Source organism: Rhyacophila brunnea, unplaced genomic scaffold (assembly GCF_057557595.1).
Source record: "Rhyacophila brunnea isolate RB1 unplaced genomic scaffold, BYU_Rbru_1.0 scaffold_22, whole genome shotgun sequence".
In the NCBI taxonomy this organism is placed as follows: Eukaryota; Metazoa; Arthropoda; class Insecta; order Trichoptera; family Rhyacophilidae; genus Rhyacophila; species Rhyacophila brunnea.
In genome coordinates, this window is record NW_028232882.1 from 34214426 (window position 1) to 34241209 (window position 26784).

At 34.8% G+C, this 26784-nt stretch overlaps 1 protein-coding gene across 2 annotated transcripts in view; it reads left to right on the top strand.

Moving 5' to 3' along the window:
• The window catches only part of step (cytohesin steppke), a 341111-nt gene that overhangs the window by 274893 nt on the left and 39434 nt on the right, over positions 1–26784 (top strand). For both annotated transcript variants that reach the window (XM_085949519.1, XM_085949518.1), the window contains exon 3: positions 9941–10073. In XM_085949519.1, the coding sequence (XP_085805645.1) occupies positions 9941–10073 (133 nt within the window). The remainder of the gene's footprint in view (positions 1–9940; positions 10074–26784) is intronic.

Below are 26784 nucleotides of genomic sequence, written 5' to 3' on the forward strand. Positions count from 1 at the left end.
TAGGTAATTATTTATTGGTTTATATAGTTATTACTTATTATAATTGAAATGTGTGATTTTTCCACTCTTTTAAACCACAAGTCCCACATCCTTATTCTATTTATCATTACATTACGATAGCATTTACTTAATCGATTACTGTCCTCGTTTTGTAATAAGTTTTGCGGTAAGCATGTAAGTATGATTTATTTTTAAATATAATATCCATAACTTAACTTTTAACTTAACTATATGTTTCATATCTAAAAGGAAAACTGTACCAAATGAGTGGACATTAAGACTGAGGCACACTGCGTTGCAAATCAATATAGGTCTTGCTTGATTACAAATGGATGACATTTAAATCAAGCAAGAACCACCAGTTTGCGTCAATTTATTACGAATTGTACCTCTGTATGTCTTTTAATCCTTATATGCTAACGAAAGCTTCTTGCTTATACGCAAATGGAGGTTTTATATATTCAATCCTTAGTGATTAAGCGTCATACGTGTCTTGATATTTATTTATTATCCAGAATAATTGGCATTAACTTTAATTTAAAATAAAAAAATATGTGTTCAAGATGGTCAAGGAATTAGAGTAGTACCTATAACTGTGTTTCAGGTTGGTTCAGGAATTAAGAAATTAATATAAAAAAACACGAGTTATTCTAAATCGATGGAAAATTCAATGAAACAGACAGTGTGTAAGGTACCCTCGAAACTTAACCTAACAAGGTATTTCATTAACGAAGGCGGAGGCCGTCTAAACGAAAATATTTTATAACATTATTATGTTTTAAAAAAACTGAAATTCTGAATGTACCTAATAAAGACAAATTAATAACCAATATATTATTTTTTTTTGTAGGATTGTCAGGATTGGTTATTAAATTTATTAAATTTCATTTATATGATAATAATTAGTCCTTCTTCTTTATGGGCAGTCTTTCGAACGAATATTGTGTGTTTTGTAATTACAAAAGTGTCACATTCCTTTTTGTACTCGAAACTCGTTGAGAAAATACGATTTAGATACTTTGCGGAGAACGGGAGGAAAGTGGACTCAATTGCGAATCGATGGGTAGGTAATTATTGACAACCGGCACTTTATTTTTAAACAAATAGTTTTATTATGGAACTACTTAATTAATTACACATTTGACAAAGCACATTCATATTATTATGATAATTATACAATATACGCTGTTATGGAAATGATTTTTATTTTCTTATTGAAAGATGTCGATAATACATTCTCTCGCCTCGGAAAAAAACTAGCCTGGATAAGTTATATTTTGAATGGAATGCATGTTCGTGTTCTGTTTGCAAGGAGGTTTGAAAGACGGTTGACCCTTTTTTAGGTATCTCAAACAATGTCGGAAATCGAAGATACTTACATTATATTTTGTTTTCGCAACAAGAATTTCAAATTAAATCAAACCGGCTCTGCTTTAGTCAATCGATCACGACTACAGCAATAAGACATCGATGATGAATTATACGATGGTAAGATTATATAGGTATGTAAAATCGTACACCTACTGAAAAATTTATATCATATTCATGGGTCTAGTTTAGCGATAATACAGAAATTGTCATTCAGAACATTTTCACGCGTATCCGGTAGGAATTTTCAATCTCGCTTAATTTCCCGGACATGCCGCCGCGCGTGCTGACAATATGAATGCATTTTTTTTCACTGTGGCTGCAACGTGATGTAGAGGATCGACGACCGCCGACGTCATTAGGCGTCGGTGCCGTCGTGAGGATTCATCCGTTCGCGCGCCACTCTCGTTTTATGACCGTACGCGCCGCGCCGCATGTTCGCTCCGTTCACGTCTAGAGATGTCCACATGCGGTCAAAGGGACGGAATTATCTGTCGGTATTTTTCTATATCCCTTATATCGTAAGCAATTGAAAATCGGTGTGAAATTTGGTAACGACAACCAGAATAAGGGCGTGCGATTTTTAAACTTTCTTCGATTCTCGAATTCACAAGATTTAAAAACGGAACATTCTTTTATTGAACATACATAATTAAAAAAAACCATAGCCAAAATATAATCAATAGAAAAATCTTTTTGAAAAAAATACGACGCCCGGCAGGGTTCAAACCCGCGACACCTGGAATTCGCGCCCATGTGCTCTACTAACTACGCCATGTGCGTCCTATCTAATTGCTACTGGATTAACTAGTAGTTTATACCTGAAGCGCTTTCTAAACGGCGAATATTTGCGAAAATTATAATATTTCATTATCGAGAATTCAAGATTAATTTCTTGAAATATCGAAAATTTTCTGAGATATCACATTTTTATTTAAGGTAATATGTTTGCCAGTAACTTTTCGTATCTCAGGAACGTTTAAATCTCTTCTAGTGAAGAAAAAAAAATCTCCGAAGCCAAAGAAACTATCTCATTCTCATTAATGAGACTTTCCTCAACTTTTCTCAAATAGTCTCAACCAAAAGTCATTGTGTAAATATGGCCGATGAAAGCCGACATAATTGATGTCGTCCATTTTATGTATGTACTACGATATATTTCCCCACCGTGTATTATAAATATGTACGATATAAAGTAAGTATGTACATATCTCGTAATAGAAGTCCCTGTCCAGGATTTCGCTAAGATCTGAGTCGCAAAATGGCAGAGACCAAATAAAAAAGCTCGCCAATGCGATACTAAATGAAAAATATTTAATTGACGGTTTGGAACATCTAAAAAAAGCATACACCCGAATCTGGAAAGAAATTTTTGATTTTGCAATAGAAAATATTAAAAAAAAATGGTCTCAGAATTCAGAGGGAAAACTCAGATAAAGTTGGAGTCTAAATTTATGAAGATAGGGGTAGGAAGTCATTCGCATTGAAGATTGTCTATGCTCTGAAATATATTTGCCCGTGAAGCACTGAGATAAAATCGTCATGGATTTGTGTTCTACAAAAGGATATTTATACAATGAAAACAATCATTTAGAATCGCAAATAACAGTAAGTAAAACGTCAACTGATGCGCAAGCGGTGTAGGTACTTATTCATATTTACTCATTTAACGTATTCACCTTATACATCTATGTTATTGTTTTTCTTCTTTTCTTTCGACCATGTCCGATCCTAATAGGATCATATGGGCCCCCACAGAGTGGAAGTTTGTATTAACAGATTTTATTTTTACGAGAAATGGATGTCAGCCACTTGCTCAACCTATTAGGTCCATACTCTGACTCATACACAAATCGAAAAACAATGTGTGTACTTGCCAGACCCAGGATTCGAACCTGGGACCCTCGACACTATAGACCGCCGCTTAAGCCACGCGGCCATCATTAAGGTACCAAAATGTCAATACGTAGATATTTCTTCAATGTGGAAGTGGAACATCTCTTATTTTGACCCTTCCGCACGTGGTTTATTCTCCCCCACCTCTGTCTCCACAGACTTGCACGTGACATAAAGTTACTATACTACGTTCTTACTGTTGAGGGAATATGTATGTGCGACTGGCGTAGTATTTTTGGCGAAAGCGCAATGCGATGTCAAGATTATGGCAATAATTTAGTAGACATTGGAATTGCATTAACTGTTTTGGGAGTATTAAATATTTTATTAGGTTTTATGACTTCGTAGCTTGGCGGAAACGCTTTGCCGTTTTCGCTTATTTTCATATTAACGTTTGGGGGTGAGACAATGAATGCACCATACGCAGTAATGTGATATATTGTTTTGCTTCCGACTTGGCCAATGGGGGATCGCAGTGTGATTCTATGCGTCTATTTGACAAACCCAAACTGAGAGGTAGTCGGCGGTTGGATGAAAACCTGTTGGATGAAAACCACCAATAGATCCATTCACTGTTATCGTTTTCTAGTTCTTCGCTACCATGTACATCCACAGAGCTTTATGAGTTCATCTATCCAGCGAGTGTATGGGTACCACTGTATGGTGGAATTTGTCCACTCTCCGAGCGACATCTTCAGCTCATTGCTATTTCATCTGCTTAGCAACCACTATCACATGGCATACTCTTTTCTTGCTTCTTTATCCATCGGTTCCATTTGCAGTCTTTCCGGGCTATGCCCAACATGCAGCTTTCCATGTCACGTTGCGCTACTCGTAATTTTTGGATTTCTCTTCCATGTTTCATACGTATACGTGAGCACTGGTAGAACACCTTGATTGAAGACTACGCTTAAAATATAATCTAATTTTATATTTGCGGAGATATCATACGGTAATGATAGAAAATAAAAAAATTGGCCACCATCTTGGTATTTTATGGGCTTCCAAGTGCAAAATGTCAAGTATTCAGCAAGCATCATAAAAAAACTCGTCAACACTGGACATCAATTAAATCAGACAATGATTATATTAATTTTTAATTGTGTAATTCAGTGGATCCAGCGCATCTATTCTATGCACAAGACTGCTTTCGGCCGCTATCTAGGGTAGGAAAGTATCACAAGTATAGGTAATAAATATATAAGTAATAATAATATTGTAATTGTTACAATAAGTGCTATGTTTTAACAGCACCTCTCGCTGTGATAAATTTTAGAATGAGATAGACAGTTAATAATAAGTGTTAATATTTCGATACTTTCCTACCCCGGTTAGCTGCCATAAAGGCCGAAAGCAGTCTTGTGTGCAGAATAGATGCGCTGGGGAAATTTTAATAGCTCAATATCAATATCTTAAAAAAATTACCCATATTATATATTATGATTGATTTTCCGAGCTTATGCCGCCAGATTATAAGTATAGTATTCAAACTATGGAATTATTACGGAATTAGGTTTTTTATTTATTGTAGGCATATGCGTCAACTGACACAATTTCAATAGTAAATATTTTGTTATATTACATAGGTACGTCAAAAAATAACGTTCGGATGGTGAATGACACTATGTAGGTACTATAACCCCGGTGCGTGTATTGACTGAATGTTTATAATATTACCTGTTTATTTATTATATTATATTGTGCAGTATTCACACATTTATCAATCAAAATTGTCGTGTGTCAATTTAAAATATTTTAATAATTCACGGAAAATTATTGTAATTTTCCGTTGCCATCTAGTGTTTATTTTTCTATAACAGTCATCTATGCATAGTTTTCATAAGTAGTTATTTTTGCATAAAGTCGTCATTCTGTGCATCAGGGTCATGGATGTTTGCACGTACACTGAACATGTACTCTTACTTACCTTGGTCCTAATATATCGCACATTTTTTCGTAAAAAAAATATGTTTCACGAATAATAACAGGGAAAACTGTCATTAAATTCCTGGGATGCCAATACCTACATCAGGCCTATCCAAAGCATCGATCGCAACATAGGATAGGTCCAAAGGAATTAAGTCGTACCATATAAAAATCATAGGTATACATTCAAACTAGGGATTGCAATACCTCTATTTCAAACCGGTAGGTATCCTAGTATTTTTTGATACCGAAATACCGGTTTTAAAAATCAGATAATACCGATATATTCGGTATTCACAGTGGAAATAAAATGTATTAATTAACAGGCTTAACAGGACTATCATTCGGATTACGCGATGTCTGGTTTACTTTCGCGGTCCTTCATCGTCCTTGCTATAAAATTATAATATTTTGAAGAAATTTTTACATATAGATAGTATATTTATTGGTAGATACTTCTGTTTTTCCAATTATTTTACAAATACCGGTATCAATAGGAAATTCAGAAATACCGGTATTGTTATTTTCATTCGGTATTGCAATCCCTAATTCAATCGACATGTAAGTACATAATATGATTCGATTGAGCTTCCAAATGAGAAACATTAACTATTCTTATTTTTATTTCCTTAAGTAACTTATGTGAAAGTCGTTTTCAAATTGTTAACAATGATAAAATCTGGGTGACCTGGTCGTATCACTTGATTCGTATTGCATTATTCACGGCCTGCTACGTAAGTGAGAGAAAGACGATTTACAGATGGTATTGTTTAGTTTTTAATAATCAATTAAACCCTGCCTAAACCAAATCAATTTTTTTTTTGGTATGCTATGGACGATTCAACAAAATAGTGCACACTTTCATTCATACATATTTCTTTCGTTGAATTAAGAATATGTAGGTACATATTACAGGTGTTGTTGGTTAGTTTTTTTTTTTAATTCATTAAGCCTTGCTTATACCAAACTACACTCGATAAAAAAAATCTTGTATCTATACAATATCTGAAAGACAAACGAACATTTTTTTTACTATTATCTATTATGGCTTGATTTTCGCAGGGTTTATTTGAATTTTAAAAACTAAGCAAAGCCATCTATTGTAGTCTTAGCTCAATGAAAACAAACACGTATGACTGATAAAGTTTAATGTGCACTATTAATTGTGGATCTTAACAGCCTACCTCCACCCTTCGCCACTGCTGGATAGTTAAGAAGGTACTTCAGTGAAACGGCAAATAATTTTCAACTATAGGTGCGACGAAATTTCGGACTGGCTGGCAATCGGAGAGCGGAAGTCTAGCTGTGAACACGTCAATTTGTTTTGTGATGGCAACGAGGGAATTAATTCTTATATCGTGTAAAGATGACTAAAAAACGTTATGCATGTACTCGAAAAAGTAAACATGTCAATGAATATATTATTATTATTAGTAATAGAACAATAAACATAACATTAAATGGACGCATGTTGGATTTATATTATGACAAATTATATTTCGTTTGGCATGCGTCATTTTCACCCGCGACCCGGGGTGAAACCTTTTTATGACAAATTATGTTTTGTTCTACACGCGTCATTTGCACAATCTTCGCGTCGCGTAGTCATGATCGTTTTAGACCATGCCTCAGCTGATGTATGGCCTTAAGCTATTTGCACAGTATTACTTAGGGCACAAGGCGTCGTCAAATCCAATGTGCGCTGGCGTATTTGATTACGTTTTATTTTCGACGATTTACGCGCCACTTGTAGAAATTTTGCGCGAGCGCCCCACTCGCTGCGTCAATGGGCTTTATGCCTTAGGGATAGTTGATGACCAAAATTTACATTATTCACGACGAATTGGAAATCGAGTATTTCTTTATGCTGATCCAAGACTGTGTTGTTTAAATTTGTAACGCCTCAAGTGTTCTTTGCAAAATATGATACGTTTGTTCAAGTTTAGGAATGGCAACGAAAGGGTGTGATTGCTCACTGCCAATTTTGATACTGGATGTCTGGATAGTCAAACACAGCCTACTTGTAGTTGGACATGCCTGCTATACTATATATATTACAATTACGTACTTGTGCGGTTTGGCATTGTGGTGACTTGTGATTAATCGAACTGGGTGACGGACCTCCTTGTTTGTTTTATATTATAACGATTTAGCATTCAGTATTAATTAATTATTAGTGACAAAAACACGTATTTGAACGAGTAAATCCTGTGAATAAGTTAAAATTGTTGTTTGTGTAACGAAAATAATTATATTACATTTTATTTGCGAGTGCGTGAACGACAATGATTTTATTCAAGTGCTTGTGTCTGTGTACGGATTTTATAAGTGATAAAATAAACTCTTTATCGGTGTCGAAGGGCGATTTTTGGAAAGAGGTATGCTATAGGGATCCAAAAAAAATATTGCTCATTTGTCAGTTACTTAGGGCAACTAAGAGGATAATAATAATATAATATTACTACTAATAAAAACGACAAAATCTCACTGACAGTCACTAAAAAATCTCTTGTGTTAACAGGTTAACCGCTTCCAGTTGTATATTTATCATATAAGTTGGTGGTAAAGAAAATGTATAATAAAAAAAAAATGTTGTGTGTAAATTTAAATGGGGTGCAGATAGCCTAACTTGTATATTTTTTTTAACAGAACGTTTTCGCAAACCTAAACTCCAATATATTATTGTGATCTGTCAGACTTCGTTTTCACCGTCAAAATTAGACCCTTTTTAATAGGTAGTTAATTCTTTGTTATTAATTACGAAGGAATGAAACTCAAATAATCATAATATGAATGATAATTTTCTTGAAAATTTTTAATCGATGGGTAATTTCTTTTTTTAAATTCATTTTATTTCTGAATAATACAATATAAGAGTTGACAATTCAATTTTATTTTTTTAAATTATATTAAGATTTAATAGCGTTAAAAATGATTTAATTTGCTTAATGGCTTTAAATACAAAGGCTTCATGCTCTATACAATTTCCTTAACTACTTCCATAGTATCAACTAGAACTAGATGACATGTAATATTCTACGAAAAAATATGATCGAAGTATGTACAGATTATTAAAGACTTTGAACGCCAAAGTATTTGTGTGTCATTGCGATAACTACCAAATTATATTAAACGCATAGGCGACTTTGTTAATAAAAAATATTTTACATAGGTACCTACATAATTTTGATAAACACTTCTAAAAAATATATTATAACCAATAGAAAAAATCTTTTTGAAAAAAGTAAGCCACCCGGCTGGAATCGTACCAGCATCCTTGGGTTTACGCCCCGTCCGCGCATTATCCTCTATGCTGCAAGGCGACGATCTAATTGCGACAAATTTTAACTATTGGCCTTCTTAATACCTGCTCATCAGCGCTCTTCAAAATTAAGCTACTTTGGTAATCGGTTTTTGCTTATTAAATCAAAGTAGGTAGGTACCTACTACTTTAATTACTAACCGACGTCACGGCTTTCACCAATATTTTCACGTTTTAACCTACTTGAACTTGCTAATAATTTTTAATTAACTATTTCTTTTATTCAACGAATAATTCACAAGATTTAAGAATGTACCATTCTAATTATTGAACATACATAATTAAAATGGTACATTCTTAACTCTTGTGAATTATTCGTTGAATAAAAGAGAAATAGTTAATTAAACAATATTTTATATCAACACTCGACAACACTGGTAATTCATTGCAATGTTATTGTTAAATTTTAATACTAGAGCAGCGTTTCCCAAATGGAGTTGGGTGGAGGTTGCTTGTTCTTGAAGATATTAATTTGACCAAAGGATTGAAGAATATAATACTAATTAACATATTTAAAATGGATGAAGCGGTCCAGATAACCAATTTCAATAAGACTTTACCATTACAGTCATGATTATTTAAATTATTAGTAAATCAATGCGTAATCACCACTCAACCTTAATTGAACGTAGTTATGCAGAATGTAGCTAGTCCACAATAATGTCGAGCTAAGATAATGGCACTTTAGCAATTTATTAAAAATGTAAAATTTTAAATAGTATTTTTTGTTTGCGGCATGGCTATTTTCAGCAGAACGTAGAGAAAACCTTGTCGCATCTGATCTATATCATATCTCATTTTTTTTTAATTTTTTTGTGGACTGGCTACTTTCTGTCCTAACTAACTATGTCCAATTTGTATTCAGGTGTTCAGTGGCTTGAACTGCGACATGAGTGGTTGCATTATCACCGACATCACAAAATTAAATTAACGCTACAAGAAAAAAACTTAAACATTTTTAATGCTTGATATGAACTTTGTTCTCTGTCTCATGAGTTTTGGGTCTTGGTTATGGGGCAAAATAGGACTCTTATAAATCTAAACTTTAAATTAAAGAATACATTTGCAACGAAAAGAAGAATGAATTGGATTTAGCATAGCCATTTTTTCTTATGTCTCATTCATTGTCATAATTTTATTATAGTCTTGTGGGAAATGCGGTGGTCATTTAGTCGGATTCTTACATTACCTATAAATAGGTTTCTATCTCACCTTTCACGCCTTTATCAAATTCACAACAATTGATAATGGTATAAAAAAAATAGATAGGTATTCTACTTTCTCCATTCATTCATATTTAGATCGGCGGACTTCCGACTAGTGTAATAAATTAACAATGTACCTATTGTGTCGAAAAAATATGTAGCCGAATCCATATTTCTGTCTTATGTTACAAAAATAACAATTGGTTTTTTCTCTTTTTTCCAGCAACTGAAAGATGAACTCGGCGAGGTGGTCGCGGAGATGGAAGGTCTGGAAGGGACGGACGAAGGAAAGCAGAATAACAAACCCAAACAGATGACCATCGGCAGAAAGAAATTCAACATGGACCCAAAGAAAGGTAGCGAGATTTTATTGTTAATTAATAATGTTTGTAGGATGATCCTCCGATCGCCGTATATGTAACAAGTAGGTACCTACAATGTTGAGTTTTCTCAGCTCTCCTGTACGGATGTAAGATGTATATAGATTGTGAAAATACAGACTATGAACGAGGTATCATGAAAAAGGATCCAGTTTTTTTATGAATACGTATGCTTAAAATATCGTGAAAAGATTAATATAAGAAACGACCCGGTATTGCAGTGAATAAAAATGCACTTAAAGCTATATATTACATAAGTACCGCAAAACGCAGAAAAATAGACTTAATTGCTTGGTTAAAAGTAACACACCCCAAAAACAGGAAAAAGAGGTTCGGACAGAAAACGACATCAAGGGCTGAACAAAACGAACCATAAGTGCGAGTGAGAAAGCATTCGGCACGCTTATATCTCCGCAATATGAGTTAGAGTAAGATATAATTTATACGGCTGAATTAAATATTTTTTGTACGCGTCGCCGGTAAACATTGATTTAAATGACTACATTCATTTGAAAACTGCGAGCACGTGTTACTGAAATTTATTGTTTTTGTTTTAAATATAAAATAGTGGTAATTATTTTTAGTTAGTTTAGTATAAAATATAGTTGACTATGTTGTGTTTAAATTTGGTAGCCGTACTGAAAAGCAACATGATGGTATAACGTTTCATAGTTAAGTTAATAACACTAAAATTGAGGTTCTACTGTGCGTTATTCGCAAAAAAACACCGCTTCATTTTTCCGAACAATACCCACTCTCATAATATTATTACTCTGTGAGTATCATTGTAAAGGAAGTTTTAAGAATATGGTTTGGTCAGAGCACACACGGTCTTGTTATTCAAAGGTGGAGATTGATTTGATGATCAAATCAACCTTCACACAGCAGATGGTACTTAATTAATATTACTTGCTAATTTCACCCTAACACAGCCATGGGGTAACAATAGATTCACGCCAGTTACCTTGGCCATGACATAATATGCCCTTTTCGACGGCACGATTGATTCGTTTACGGCGTCGAATTCGGTGTTTGTATGTTTGTAGGATACGGATGTTCTATAACAGTGTATATTAATTACATAAGTAAAAAGAGTCACTAAATCCAGATCCTTGTAAGTACGTCTGAACGCTGTTCCAATGCATTGAAGCGAATTCAGTGCTTTAATGCTTGCGCTAGACTACCGAACTATAAAGTCATCATGAATGGATTATGAGAAATAAAGCAGTCTTGAAACTGAAAGTACCCATCGTGCTTTAAGCCGCATAGTGGAATTTAGGCGTGGGCGACCCTCAGAAGTAATAAATTAATGTTACACGTTTATTATGTCTTCTTTATCAAATTTGATTGACCCCTTGGCCCTGTTTTGTGTCAGCGTTAAACTTAATATCTTCATTATATTGAGCGTCATTATATAGCCACTGCATGGCTTTCGAAATATCCGCATTGTTACCAATAGTCCAGGCTCCCATAGACTTTTCGTATACATCATATGCGGAACGCATTCTGACAATTGATATAGGTTCTAGCGGTGACAAAGATATATAATATCGATGTTGCCAGGAAATATTATTGGTCATTTTTTTATTGAGGTAATAATAAAAAGCAACCAATTTTCTTCAATAAAGATAATAAATAAAAGTAATACCGAAGGACCGATCGGTTGGAAATTCTATTCTATTGCTTACTCACTTACCTATACATGCAACCTACATTGTTTCTGGGTTAACAATTTTAGTGCCATATTTATATAATTTATATTTATTAAAAAAAAAAAATTATAAATGTAGTATAAAAAACCAAATTGAGTGATTATATACGCATACTACTAAATTAGGCCATCGAATCCAAGAATGATCCCAAGAATCGAGAATTTTGAACACATTGTACTACCGACTATTTTCATTTTCCAAAGTGGACGAACCGTTTTGCGACCGTGCTGATGGCATGGTAAAAATTATCGCATTTCCAATCGATCCGTGCTTCGGTCTTACTTTTATTGAAGAACAATTTTTGGTTGTTTTTTTTTACTTACCTCAATAAAAAAAAATTGGCCATTAATATTTCCTGGCAACATCGATATAATATAATATCTTTGTGACCTCTAGAACCTATATCAATTGTCAGAATGCGTTCCACATATTATGTATACGTAAAGTCTATGGGAGCCTGGTCTACAACATTAATTATGTGGAGCAGTGCGGAATAGTGCCTATTGGACGGATGTAAACTAAAATCTCTAATGTAAATCCATTTTAAATTTATCAGTAAAACGGTCGCATTTACCGGAGCGGATTTTGACACCTGTGTACGGATAACATTGCTATAGTAATATGTTTATAATAAATTGCGGTTTAACTGTAAACGGGGCTGCTAAAATACTGCAGCTTTAAAAAGTAATAGAAGTTGTGATTTTTCCGCAATTTATCTTCTTTCTGATTCACTAAATTTTAGACGTTTCATCATACCGATTGTCAACTCGACCACTCTGGCACTCAGCGGTTTAAAAGATTGAAAGCACGGGTTATTGTATTGTGAAAACACAGAACTGGACCGCACGGCTATTGTTTATTTTTACATGTTACGTATTGAAAGTTGCAGCAAATTATCATTCTAAACAGTCAATGATAGAATATTAATTTCTATTACTTTTCTTTTCTCGAATGAAGTAATACTTCTCGAGAAGACAATCTTCCAAACAAATGCAGTACGCTTCGCGTCTCTCAGAGACAGGGATGCGACGATCGGTAGAGGGTGAAAACATGACGCCAGATAGCATTCGTTTTTAAGAGACGCATTACTTTTGCACTTTCGGAAAAATTACAATTTTTCACTAAGTATTTATACTGATTGGGTGGGACTAAATTTGTTTTGTAGGCAGCACTCTGTTATCTTCGTTTGGTAACATTATGTATCAATTAACGGGCCCATGTCATATTGGGCTTTTGATTATTCTGATAACCTCAAATTCTTCTTATTCTCTCATCTTTTCATCTTAAGTAGGGCGAGTAGCTGCATGGTCGTTCTCTTATATCTTCGTCACTTACTAGACAGCCAGTTACCACTGCTAGTATATATTCTGAAAGTACAGCAAGTACGTTTCTGTGAGGGTTCCATGACTCGCTATTACCAGAATGCAAGCTTTGAATAGGCGGAATTTGGTTGTGGCCAACTACAATTGTGAGGTCTAGTTATTCTGCATTGTCTTGATTGTTGCTGCAATAATTCCCATTCGGTTCGCAAGTGAACTTTGTGAAGTGCCATCTTCTATGATGTCCATTCCCATGTTCTGTATGTTGCTGATTAAAGGGGAAACTGGATCGGGACAGATGCTAGTGCATTATAACGTTTTTCTTCACATTGATTTTTAGCGACATGAATTATTCGGTCTGAAGAGTGTCAGTTGAATGACAGACATGATAAATAAGCCAGTGTACTCCACATTTGGTGTGACAGGTATGTAGCATCAGTCAGATGAATATTGACGTTCGTAGTATGAAAAGGTCGATGAAGAAAAACGGAACAAGGTCGCAACCCTGTCTAACTCCAGTCATGGCGCCAAACCATTCTGTGACATTAATCCTAATATAAATTGGAATACTTTCACGTAGGTAATTATTTATACTTTACCTACGTAAACGAATATACCCCCGCTCCAAATTATTTCATTACCTCGAGCTCAAGTGTTTTAATTTAGTTACCTTTTGTCTGATTTCCTTTCGACGTGCGTTCTTGTATAATAATTATTAATGATACTTATAGTAATATCGTTAATCACTGCGCATATTTCGCTTTTCTACAGCTCCCTAGTTAATGTAGGTACCTTTATAATTTATAAGGAAATGCTTTGGAATTTAATGAAATCCCGCATGTAACTATTTGTGGAGCAGGGATTTCAAATTGGAATACCGGTTTTAATTGTGCCAAAAAACCGTATTGGATTCGGTTATTTGGAGAAAAGTAGTTTTTAATTGATTTTCTATTATTAACTGGTGGTTGAAAGCATTCCTATGCTACTCACGCTGTCTAACTTAATCAATTCTTCTACGCTACGTCACATGGCAGTTCAATTTATTATGTTTATATATTAATATTTTTTGTTTTCATTGGGTCTACAATCCGATGTGGATATTGGCCTCCTCATGAAGAAGTTTTGTAACAGATTTTTTTTTGTTTTACCAGAAATGAGTATTGACCACTTATTCAAGGTTCGTGCTCTGGGTCCACACACATAATAAAAAAACAACGTGCAAAATTACCAGATCCGGGATTCCAATCCGAGACCCACTAATACTGATACGTTATCAATCAGCCATCGCGTGCGCTCTTTTCTGTACTTCTTTATTATTAGACGATGTTTAGTAACAATTCCCAAATAAAATTCAATATACAAGCATAAGGGAGGGAAACGATGAACGAAACGACCTTGATTTAAATTTCAAAAGTGGTAGTTATATTATGTTGGTTGAATTTTAAACACGCACTGTACAAAATTCGCAAGGAATTTGCTCTTGGGTCTAAAGTCTACAGCTTAGCGGATAGAGCTCTCGTATTATAAAGCGAAAGGGTGCGGCGTAAGTTGTATGTTTCCAAATTAGGTGAAGCTTCTCGTAAAAAACAAATTCTGTCAATACAAACCTCCACTCTGTGGAGGCCCATATGATCCTATCAGGATCGGACATGGTCGAAAAAAAAAAAAAAAAAAAATATCTTGGTAATAAATTCTGCCTCTTCTGTTATTGCAAAATCCGGTTTTCCGGTATTGTAGTCCCTAGCACACACGTGAAAACGCTCACAAAGGGACGCTAAGAAAATAAACACTCGGTATGGTGCGAGTATGGGAGGCGGGAAGAGGAAATCTTTATCAGCGGGCTGCTGTTGTGTTGTGCCGGGAAAATCCCTCATTGGGGGAAATCTGTTTCCGAACGCGCGAAATATTTCACTCCTGTTTGAAATACCGCCAACGTCAGGCTCGTGTATCGGTGATCGGTGCTCAATCTTTTCTGTTCGTATGCATAATCGATTATTATTCTTCCCTATAATCGATTATCGGGATGTTTAAATGATATTTTTTGGAGTGCTGTCGGCGTGTGTTTGCTGGCTCCCATGGGATAATACGCAATAAATATGCACACCTGCTTTTCTTACGGGGTACCGTCCGTATAATATATCGTATCGTGTGTTCGAGTAGGTTAAGTTACGTTGTGATTTCTTCATTTTTTTTTTTTGTTCTCGAGAATTTCATTTGGTTTTTCTAGATATTGCTTTTGTAATGTCTTCCGGACTAAATCTTTTTAGGTCATACGGCATACCTTTTTCGTAAATGCGATGAATGCGGGTTCCAGTTCCGTTTGGTCTCAATGTTTGAAGTATTATTAATTGATGTTACATATTAGTTACTTTCGATTGGTTGAATTCCTAATAACTTTCAGTTCTAATTATTATCAATAAACTATTTCTTTTATTCAACGAATAATTCACAGGATTTTTGAGAATATAACATTCCATATTTTATTGAACATACATAACTTGAAAACACCTCAGATATAATATACCCACTAGAAAAAATCATATTTGAAAAAAAATGGTTATGGTAATGGTTAATGTACAGATTGGCGCGACGCCAATGGTTATACGGGTTCAAATCCCGTCGAGGTTCTTATTTTTTTTCAAATATGATTTTTTCTAGTGGGTATAACATATCTGAGGTGTTTTCAAGTTATGTATGTTCTAATTATTATCATTGATTTTATAAAATACTACCTACCATTTCATCATCATCATCATCATCAGCCTGAATCTATCCACTGCTGGATGAAGGCCTCTTCAAGTTGCTTCCACTTCTCTCGGTCCTGTGCATTGCGTTGCCACGTACTTCCGCAGAACTTTATCATTTCATCGATCCAGCGGCCTCTAGGTCTACCTTGTGGACGTTTTGTACTTCTTGGATACCACTGGATGACTAGATTTGTCCAACGATTGTCTCTTCTTCGAGCTATGTGTCCAGCCCATCTCCATTTAAGGCTTTTAATAAACTCTATTACATCGCAAACCCTTGTCTGCTTCCTTATCCACTCATTCCTCTTTTTGTCCTTTCGCGTTATGCCCAGCATGCACCTCTCCATACCACGTTGTGCTACTCTAAGTTTCTGGATCTCTCTTTTACTTAGGGTCCATGTTTCACACGCATATGTCATCACGGGAAGCACACACTGGTTGAACACTTTGCGCTTTAGGCACAGTGGAAGGTCACTTTTGAAGACATTATTCAGGCGGCCAAAAGCACTCCAGCCTAGCTTTACTCTGCGAACAATTTCATCAAATATACATCCATCTATAGATACTTGTTGTCCCAGATAGATGTAGCTTTTCACCTGTTCGAGCTGAGTGCCATTGATGAGGATCTCTTTTTGGCCTGCAAAGCAGTTGAACATGACTTTCGTCTTTGTTACATTTATTTTCAAACCTACTTTGTTGCTTACTTCAGCGAGTTCCTGCATTCTGCTTTGGAGGTCTTCTGAGTCTTGCGAGAAAATTACTATGTCATCGGCAAAGCGCAGATGACTCAGGTATTCTCCATTTATGGGGATCCCTTTGTCATTCCAGTCAAGTTGCCTGAATAAGTCTTCAAGGGTAGCTGTAAATAGTTTAGGTGAGATTGTATCACCTTGTCGGACTCATTTGCTGATAGGAAATCTGCGCGATGGTTTATGGAGATTTACAGATGCTGTTGCGCTACTGTATATATTATTGAAAATATTTATATAGCGTCCAGGGATTCCTTGTTTTCTGAGTGCGTCGAGTATTGAACATTTCTTTATCGAATCAAACGCCTTCTCATAGTCTATAAAACCCATGCATAGTGGCAGTTTGTATTCCTGGTACCGCTCTATGATTTCTCTGACGACTTGGATATGGTCCATAGTGCTGTATCCTCCTCTAAATCCGGCTTGTTCTCTCGGTTGGTTCTCGTCTAGTACATTTTGCAGACGGTTTGAGAGAATTTTTGTGAACGTCTTGTAGAGAATAGGGAGTAGACTTATTGGACGATAATTTGCTAGGTCTTCTCTGTCACCTTTTTTGTGAAGAATGACAATGCTGGCATTTTTCCATACCTCTGGGACATCCTCTTTGCATATGCAGGCTGTGAACAATTGTGCAAGTACTTCATTTGCATCCTTTCCTGCTTTTTTGAGGATATCTATCGTTAAACCGTCTTCCCCGGGGGCTTTCCCACTTTTCATGTAATTTAAAGCATGGGTTACTTCCCAGGATGTAATTTCGGGAGTATGGTCTTCCGAATTTCCATTTCTCTGAAGATCTAAGTCTATAGTCGTATTGTCAGTGTCATCACTGTAGAGTACCATTTATATTAATGAATTCTGTGTAGGTAAAACTATAGAATTTATTTTTTAGAATTCAATATTTAATTATTTTTCGTGACAATTGTTAAACGGGCGAAATCGATCCTCATATTATTTGTTAAATTATGTCGAATATATCTACGTATTGTGTTTGATTTTAAATAATATACTGTCTTTCCACCACGAATATACAGTTAACCTAACACCCATTGTAACTACTTACATAATATTATGTGCCTGAAGTGATCATTCTATATCGGTGGCGGCTAAGATTCGCAGTGCATATAGCTCTGGTAATGGTGAATCATAACTAAAAAATACCTACCCCCTTAGTTTGAGAGTCTTCGCCCCAACGCACTTCCGTATTTCGTTTTAGATTTCGATAATGTTTCTCCGAATGGCGCTGTATTGAATCGCTCTTTGTAACAAAGGCAAGTGTTCCATTCAGCTCAATCATTTGACAACATTTCCATATGTTTCTTATCAAGTTTTGCCAGATATCCATATAACAGACTTACATAATTATTATGCTACTCATACTTGAAGAGGTACCTTCATGTGTAATGAGCTCACTCAACCATAGATGATATTGCCATGTACATTCAATAATTGTATAGCTATCCTTTTAAATTAATTAAATTGGTTTGCTCCACGAAACCGAGGCTCTGTCATTTTGTGAACCACTCGGAACTGTATATATATATATATATATATATATATATATATGTAATAATTTTGAGTAATACTGTGAAGTGATCATCCATAGATTGATTAAGATAACATATATTATGTCATGTTAGTTATGTGTGTGCGTTTACTTGTGAGATTCTATTGGAATACATTACATATATTATTATCTATTTGGGATATTGTAATTAACTGAATCTTGACCAACGCCTGATTAAGGTAATTTCGATGTTTTGTATTGCAGACTAAAAGTCTATGAATATAAACATGATCTAATAATATTGAACGTAAACAATGCCATGGAAGCAATACGTAGGTATATAAATGGAATAGTACATTAAATATTTCGGGGCGTGCTCTGCATTCACAGCATCTGTAGAGCACGCCACTGTTACATATGCTAACTTTACCTTACTGAATCCTATATGGGTCATTTATTATAGAAATTTGATTTCGTTTCGTTAGTTATGTTATTTAAGTTATAAGCAATTATTGATAACATCAAGTTTTTCACCGGAGTCGTAAAGCGAAGGAAAACACTTGTACCGGGCAGGTATACCATTGTTTTAATCTTTTTCATCCTATCCTGCCCTAAACCCAGCGTCAGTCAGAGGGGTTCTTTCTCAGATATCAGGATGTAGAGTGACAGCTGGTGGATTTATGCCGAACGGAGAAGGGAAACGGAAAATGAGGGTGAAACGTTTTCTACTTGATTCATCTTTGGTACACTGCGATAAACGGTGCACCGGTATGCAATGAAAAATGTCTAAAAAAAACACATGCGGCTTGGTATTATCTGTTAATAGTATCTAAAGTATTTACTACGGGTTTTTACAAACACCTTGACATATTCAAATCATTCATATTTTGTTTAAGTAGTAGTAGGTGATAAAGTAGTAGTAGGTGGAAATTGTTTTATAAATTCTTAAAATAGGGTTTGCTTAACTCATTCGGTGTACCTACTTGTATCTAATTTATATTTTTTTTTTGTATTTACACTTTTCTGCTTCTAAATATCGTGTTGTGAACGTCTTGAATTAATAATTTGTAATGTTCACTATAATGTGTAAAAAATAAATAAATTTGAATTGAATTGAACGGTTTTACATTCTTTTATTGCATTAAATTATTACTATATAGTAAACAAAAATTAACTGTTTTTGTTGTCAGTGTGTATTTGCCATCGGTTAGAGCCAATAGTGCCTGAAGATGCCAAAAGGCGTAACCTGAATCGTTAAAAATACTCAAATGGCATATTACGAAACTTAAATCAATTAAAATTTAATATCTACGTGGATTGAAGTCTTAGTTGATATACACTAAACATCATGCGTCGTGCTAACATTATTTTTCCTCTTCTTCTTTCACAGTGACATTATGCTTTTTCTTCGTTTCCCGTCGACCTGGCTCGTTGACTTCGTTTCCTGGCTCTATAGCAGTGGTAGTAAACTTGGTCCCTACCGCCCACTAGTGGGCGTTCCAGCTTTCATGGTGGGCGGTAGGGGTATTAAAAACATTGTCATAATGTTTTCCTGGATTCCTAACAAAAATTGAGCCAGATATCCAGTATTTATTTTTGGAGCATCAGTCTCAGGGATCTCATTAATAATTTAATTAATTAAATGTAATTTCATCAGACATCATGCTTCTATGTATGCAAAGTATAAATAAAAAAGATAGACTTAACTTCAGTAAGTTGTTTTTAAAGATTTATTCTGCCAAACTTAGCGAAAGTCTGGCATACAAGTATTTGATAAGTAATTATTATTATATGCTTCAACTTACTGTAACTCATAAATTTTATAAAGTAAAGCTACTTCCCTACTTTATAAATCACCATTACTGTGGAACCGGCGGGCGGTTAGAAAATTTTACTACTAACAGAGATACAAAAGTGGGCGGTAGGTATAAAAAGGTTGACTACACTTGCTCTGTAGGGATAATAATTTTTCAGCAGAATTTGTAGGTAGATTTAAAAAAATGCTCCCTCGCGAACGGCCTGCCTTATTTGATGGGGTTTCCATGGTGACCCAACTCAATAGGATATCAGTCTTGTGTTTGTGACAATCAAATATTCATTATCAAAATTATATCTCAAATTGAAAGACAGTAATTTTCTTTCTGCGTCCCACAGTATAATATATATATATTTTTTTTTTTACGGAGAATATAATATAACGATATCATTTTTGGAACGCACCATATTATTCTTACATCCCTTAAATCGAGAGGCTCTCATTTTTTTATTGTTCTTCACTAACCCCAGTACTTACCTACTCATTAATGTTTATAAGTGAATTATGTATGTTTTTATCATCTCGACAACATTATAATATACGAGGGTGGGTCAATAAGTCCTTAGAAAAGCCGACAGGTGGCGCGACTAGTACTGTAAGCGGTTTGTTTTCATGCAGCGGCACTACCGATTCAGTATGCTGCGAAGTTTCAATCAGATTGGTCGGGTTGTTGTGTGTTTCTCGTACATTTAAAAAAAAATGCTTGTTTACAAAAATGGAGAAAATTGAGTTTAGAGCTGTTATTAAACATTTTAATATAAAAGGGTTAACAGCAAAGGAAATAAAAAATGAGTTGGATTTAGTTCACGGCATATCTGCTCCTTCACTTGCAACTATTTATAACTGGTTAAATGAATTTAAACGTGGTCGTACATCAACAAAGGATGAACCACGCTCAGGACGTCCTGTAGAGGTGACTACACCAGAAATGATCAATAAAATCCACGATATGGTGTTAAGTGACCAAAGATTAAAGTTGAGTGAGATAATTGAGGTTACAGGGATCTCAAAAGGTAGCGTCATCATTTCTATTTTACATGACAAATTGGGCATGAAAAAAATTTCTGCAAGATGGGTGCCGCGTTTGCTCACAGTCGACAATAAACGCAATAGGGTGGTGGCCTCTAAAGCCCTGTTGTCGCTCATGCAACGCAATCCGGATGATTTTTTTCGTCGCTTTGTGACTGTAGATGAAACATGGATACACCACTATACTCCCGAGACGAAAGAACAGTCAAAGCAGTGGATTGCGAAAGGCGAACCATGTCCAAAGAAGGCGAAAACCGTAAAATCAGCTGGTAAGGTTATGGCTATTGTATTTTGGGATGCACGTGGAATTATTTTCGTTGACTATTTGGAAAAAGGAAAAACAATAACAGGGGATTATTATGCATCTTTATTGGACCAGCTAAAAAACAAAATTGAAGAAAAACGGCCTCATTTAAACAGGAAAAAAATCCTCTTTCATCAGGACAATGCCCGTGTTCACACATGTTTACGATCAATGGCTAAAATTGAAGAATTGAAGTTCGAATTGGTCGACCACCCACCGTATTCGCCAGATTTAGCCCCCAGTGACTTTTTCCTTTTCCCAAACTTAAAAAAATGGCTAAGTGGACAACGTTTTTTTTTCAAATGAAGAAGTCATCGATCGGACAAATGCTTATTTTGAGGACCTTCCGAAAACTTATTTTTCTGACGGTTTAAAAAAAATTGAGAAACGTCTAACCAAGTGTATTGAGCTCCAAGGAGATATGTTGAGAAATAAAAAAAAAATACAAAAATAAAAACTGTTTTAATGCTTTTTTCTAAGGAATTATTGACCCACCCTCGTAGTACATATTTTTTCGGCGGTGTAAATGAGAGTAGTATTGATAAGTGCGTGTCCCTGATGGCTATCTTCGAAATCGGGAGTTCAGTTGTTTGTTCTCCCAAGGTACAGAACTAACCTGCCATTGGTAATGCCAGTTGGGAGGGCAGTGTTCAACCAAATCGCTTCGGATATTGATATATTCCACTTGCGTGATATTTATTTAGATGGACGTTATTTTATAGATTATTTAAATTCGGTCTAATTAGCTCGCTCGCTGTAGGTACTTATATGTATTTTTTTTAGATTTATGTTTAGTCTCCTAATTTAGTTGATTTAGTTTTTTTTGTCCCCTTGTCATGCTGTGGACGTGTTGAATTTATAAATTGTAAGGTTCACTATAATAAATGTAAAATAAATATTTTTTTATTTGAATTTGCGAGACTTTAATTATTATACGAAACATTATCTATTTGAAGTAGACTTGGCAATATTGAATTACTCAATCAATCAATTGGATGAATGCACCACCAGGCAGTACTTATTCGTGGAAGGATATGATATTAAATCATCCAATATGATAGATAGCATTACGTCCTTATATCCTATTCATCGTAACAGTTGGGGAAATAGAAAGTTTCCAATGTTATTTAATATTCATTCACTATGCACTTTAATTAAGATAAGGTGACTAGGCAAACAGGAAATGACGTTTTTGATAATGTCATATTATTCTATATATAGTCGACACTGTCACTATGCACAACCCGCTTTGTGATATTTGATATACTTTACAGTGTTGCCAACTTAGGGTTTTCCTTGCCAGATCTAGAAATTTATATATATAAAAATCGCTGTGTGTACTTATGTACGCGCGTTAGAAGTTATGCTTCTTTGGCGTAACAAAACAAAAACAAAATTTGTGATAACTAGATTCTTCGACTAGCTCTTAATTATCTTGTTAAGTTACACACTCAAGAAAAAGGACCGCTCATTGGAACGCCGTTGGTTTATTTCTATACACTTTAGCTTATATTACTAAATTATATAATGGTTTCTTGTTGTTTTTATTTTTAAGGTCCTCTGACGTTTAATCGTTTGTTTGCGTAAATAATAATAAATTCGCTGCCTAGGCAACGGAACAATTCTAAACTATAATATTATACTGTATAATCGTCACGATTGCATTATCATACCGTGGCGTAAAGGTAGTGCGTTCGGCTGATAACCGAACAATCGTTGGTTCGAATCCAATCGAGTGCGTTTTTTTTCGTGTGAAAAAATAAATTATGTGTTACATGTCGCACGCCAAAAATACACTCTGATCTGATTTCCCAAAAGCGCCAAAAGAAGTATAACTTCAAAAATGTCATATTGTTCTATATGTTCGACACTGTCTCTATGTACATCCCGCTTTGTGATATTTGATAACTTAGCCTTTTTCTTGCCAGATCTAGAAATTTATATATATAATAGGCATATTATATCTACCTTGCAAAATACTCTTCTGGCATATGACGTATTTCAACACCGCAAACAAAATCCTTATAAAAACGCTGGAATATCACTCAATGTTTGCGTTAAAATCAATACGCTGACCTAACTTAGCAACAAAATAAATGTAACATACGATATTATTTAAGTGATGTCCAAATTCATACCAGCATTAGTTTTCAGTTGTATGGATTATATTTTGTTGGTGACGAAGCATCAAATTCTTCAATATTTTTGGAATCGTGACAACAATGTCCATAATTAGATATAACTTACTTTTTGAAATGCTAGTCTCTTATTTTCTTCTTCTTCGATGGCACTACAGCTCAAGTCGAGCCTTGGCCTCCTCCACCGCCACTTTTACAGTTTCTGATTTTTAAAAGCTGGTTGGCATCTTCGTAACGTTATCACCCGATCGTGTGCGTGGCTTTCCCACTGGCCTTTCCCCCCCTGGGTTTCCTTCCAGGATCTTCTTCGGTATCCGTGACTCAGGCATGCGTTGGACATGGCCTGCCCAGTTTAGCCTCTGGAGCTTTATGAAGGTGGAGAGTTTCGAATCTTGGTATAAGCTGTATAGTTCAGTGTTGTACCTAATTCTCCACTCCCCACCATAATTCATGGGTCCGTATATCTGCCTCAGGATCATTCTCTCAAAGCAATCCACCATTTCAGCTGCTTTTATATTTAGCGTCCATGACTCGCACCTGTATGCAGCGACCGTGTTTATGACGGTTTTATAGAGCCGGGCCTTTGTTTTTCTGTGGACATTTCTGGATTTGAATATAGGCAGCAGTGAGAAGTACGATTTATTTGCAGCGGATATTCTCTATTTTAGTTAGTCTCTTATTTTACAAGTTATTTTCTTACTCTATCTGGCATATTATTATGAATGATAACACTAAACCTTTACTATTGTTTTACATTTATAATTCATTTTCATTTTTTACACATTATACAAAAAACAGGTCTACCGAGTGAGATAAACTCACTATATTTTAAGAAATTATAAAACATCATTTAACTAAATTATTTTTTTACATAAATGGAGAATACATCCCAATACCCAATGGAATTTGGTTGTACACACTTGTCGTTCTCCCAAGTGGCATCACCAATGCCAGGTAGTTCTACAGCTTGAGATAACTGTTATTTTCAATTGTTTTATGCCTAGGCCCTAGACTAGACCACATTGGCGAAGGGTGGAGGTAGGCCGTTAACATCTGACATAAATAGTGCATACTAAACTTTGTCAGTCGTACGTATTTGTTTTCATTGAACTAAGCCTACAAATTACAACTAGTATTGTTTAGTTTTTAAAATCAAATTAAACTTCGCGTGTAAACCAAACCATAATAGATAATAGTCAAACATATTCGTATGTCTATAAAATATCTAACAGTATGCCTTTGTATATTTTATGGATAGAAGAATATATTTTATCCGTTGTGGTGGTTTTGTTGGGCAGGGCTGGGTTTTAAAAAACTAACCAACAAATAATATGTAGTTGTATTCCCTATTCAACGAAAACAAATAAACATCACTTAAAACTTTTTATCAGATCGCCCATGGCATAACTAAACAATTATTGGCTTAGGCAGGGTTTAATTGATTTTTAAAAACCATGTGAAATTTGTATTATTAGTTCAATTAAAACAAATGGACTGGCAAAGTTTAGTATGCACTATTTATATCGGATATTAATAGACTACATCCACCCTTCGCCACTGCAGTTGGCCAAGATACATCGGTTCGGTAATCAAGTGAACATGCTTCATGAACATGGAATTCAATCTACATTACAATATTGCAAATTAATTTCCAATGCTGATTTTCCGCAGAGTGCAATATCGTAAATTGTCGACCATTGACTCAAATTTTGCTATGCTACCATATCAATGTATGCTACTGATTGAAAATACTATCACCTTCACACAGTGGCGAAGACTCCATACTAGGCGATTATTTAAAGCCTACCTTCTCAAGAAAAATATTTTTTAATTGCATATTGACATATTTATATACTTAATCACTTCGTTATTTTATGTTCTATAAAAAATAATTTATTTTGCCAACGACAGATGTCGTATATGTAGGAATGTATTACAGTATTACACAGTTTACAAAACAATCTGCAAAGATATTAAAAAAATCACACACCGCGCCATCTATCTTGACGTAAATAAATTTCCGATTATGTGTGAAATAATTCTGAGTTTTTTTCGTATGGACTTTACGTCTCGTAACCTCAGCAAGTCTGTTTATTTGTATGAAATAAGGTAAGCTCCTATCGATCTATCTTCACGTAAATAAATTTCCGATTATGTGTGAAATAATTCTGATTTTTTTTCGTATGGACTTTACGTCTCGTAACCTCAGCAAGTTTGTTTATTTGTATGAAGTAAGGTAAGCTCCTATTGCAGAGACTAAAACATTCGCGCATAATATTGTTGTCACGACTGCGCACTTGTCCAAATTCATTAATAATTAGATGATTAAAAAAAATATTTCAACGGCGTTTAATCGAATATTAATAAATAAGTAAGTATATATTGTTTTTAAAAATAAAAATAAATTTTATCTAATGATTTTTGATAGGTATAAATGTTTTGAAAAATACGTAATTTAAACACATCGCTCATTTTTATGTCGTCAATGAGTTTTTAAAGTTTCATTGAATTAGTGTGTCGTTGTCATTTATTAGTATGTACCTATTCATTAGTTGTAAATATCGTACTATTCTCGTAAGTATACCTGACAAGTGTGCTCTTTTTATCAGATCTCCACAGCCTACTTCTTTCCAAAAGTCACCCTTCGCCACTGCCTTCACAACCATATATAGACTCGGAGTGGAATAAAAAAAATACTTTGACAATCCTCACACCCTGCCTTCAAGCCTATCTAGGTACGAGTACATAATGTAATCAGAGCATCCTTTCTAGGCAACAGACATTACTCGAAATCCATCTCGTTTCACGAAAAGGGGGTTTCCCATTTTCTATTTTTTCTTGGCCAAATTACCCCCATGTCTCTTTATCATTGTCCTATCGTTCTTTGTCTGTCTCCCATCTCCTGCTTTCGCAATTTTTCCTGTGTATTAAATTTAAATCGAGGAGCTATTATTATTATTATATTGCTCGGTGGGTCGCTAAAGTGGTTATTAATCTGAACCCCCTTGGGAGGGTTTTGGCCGCAAGTATTTTGATATTCAGCGGAATTTTATAGTCTCAACCCAAAAGCGAGTAATAATGAATTCTTGTTATACAGTACATACTATAATATAGTATAATATAGTAAATATTAAATTGTTAAAATTTAGAATAATAATCTGTTTATTATAGTGAACTAAACCTTCAATTATAATAGCTGTTTTGACGTTCCCGTGTGTACTACGTTTTTTATTCAAAACTGAATTTCTTTCAAATTCTAGCTTGTGACTTTTAAAAAGCACTCTAAAATAATAGGTACGCAGAGAATCTGTTAATGGTTTACAAGAGATAACTTGTATTTAGCACTGTTTGGATCTTTTGCATAATGCT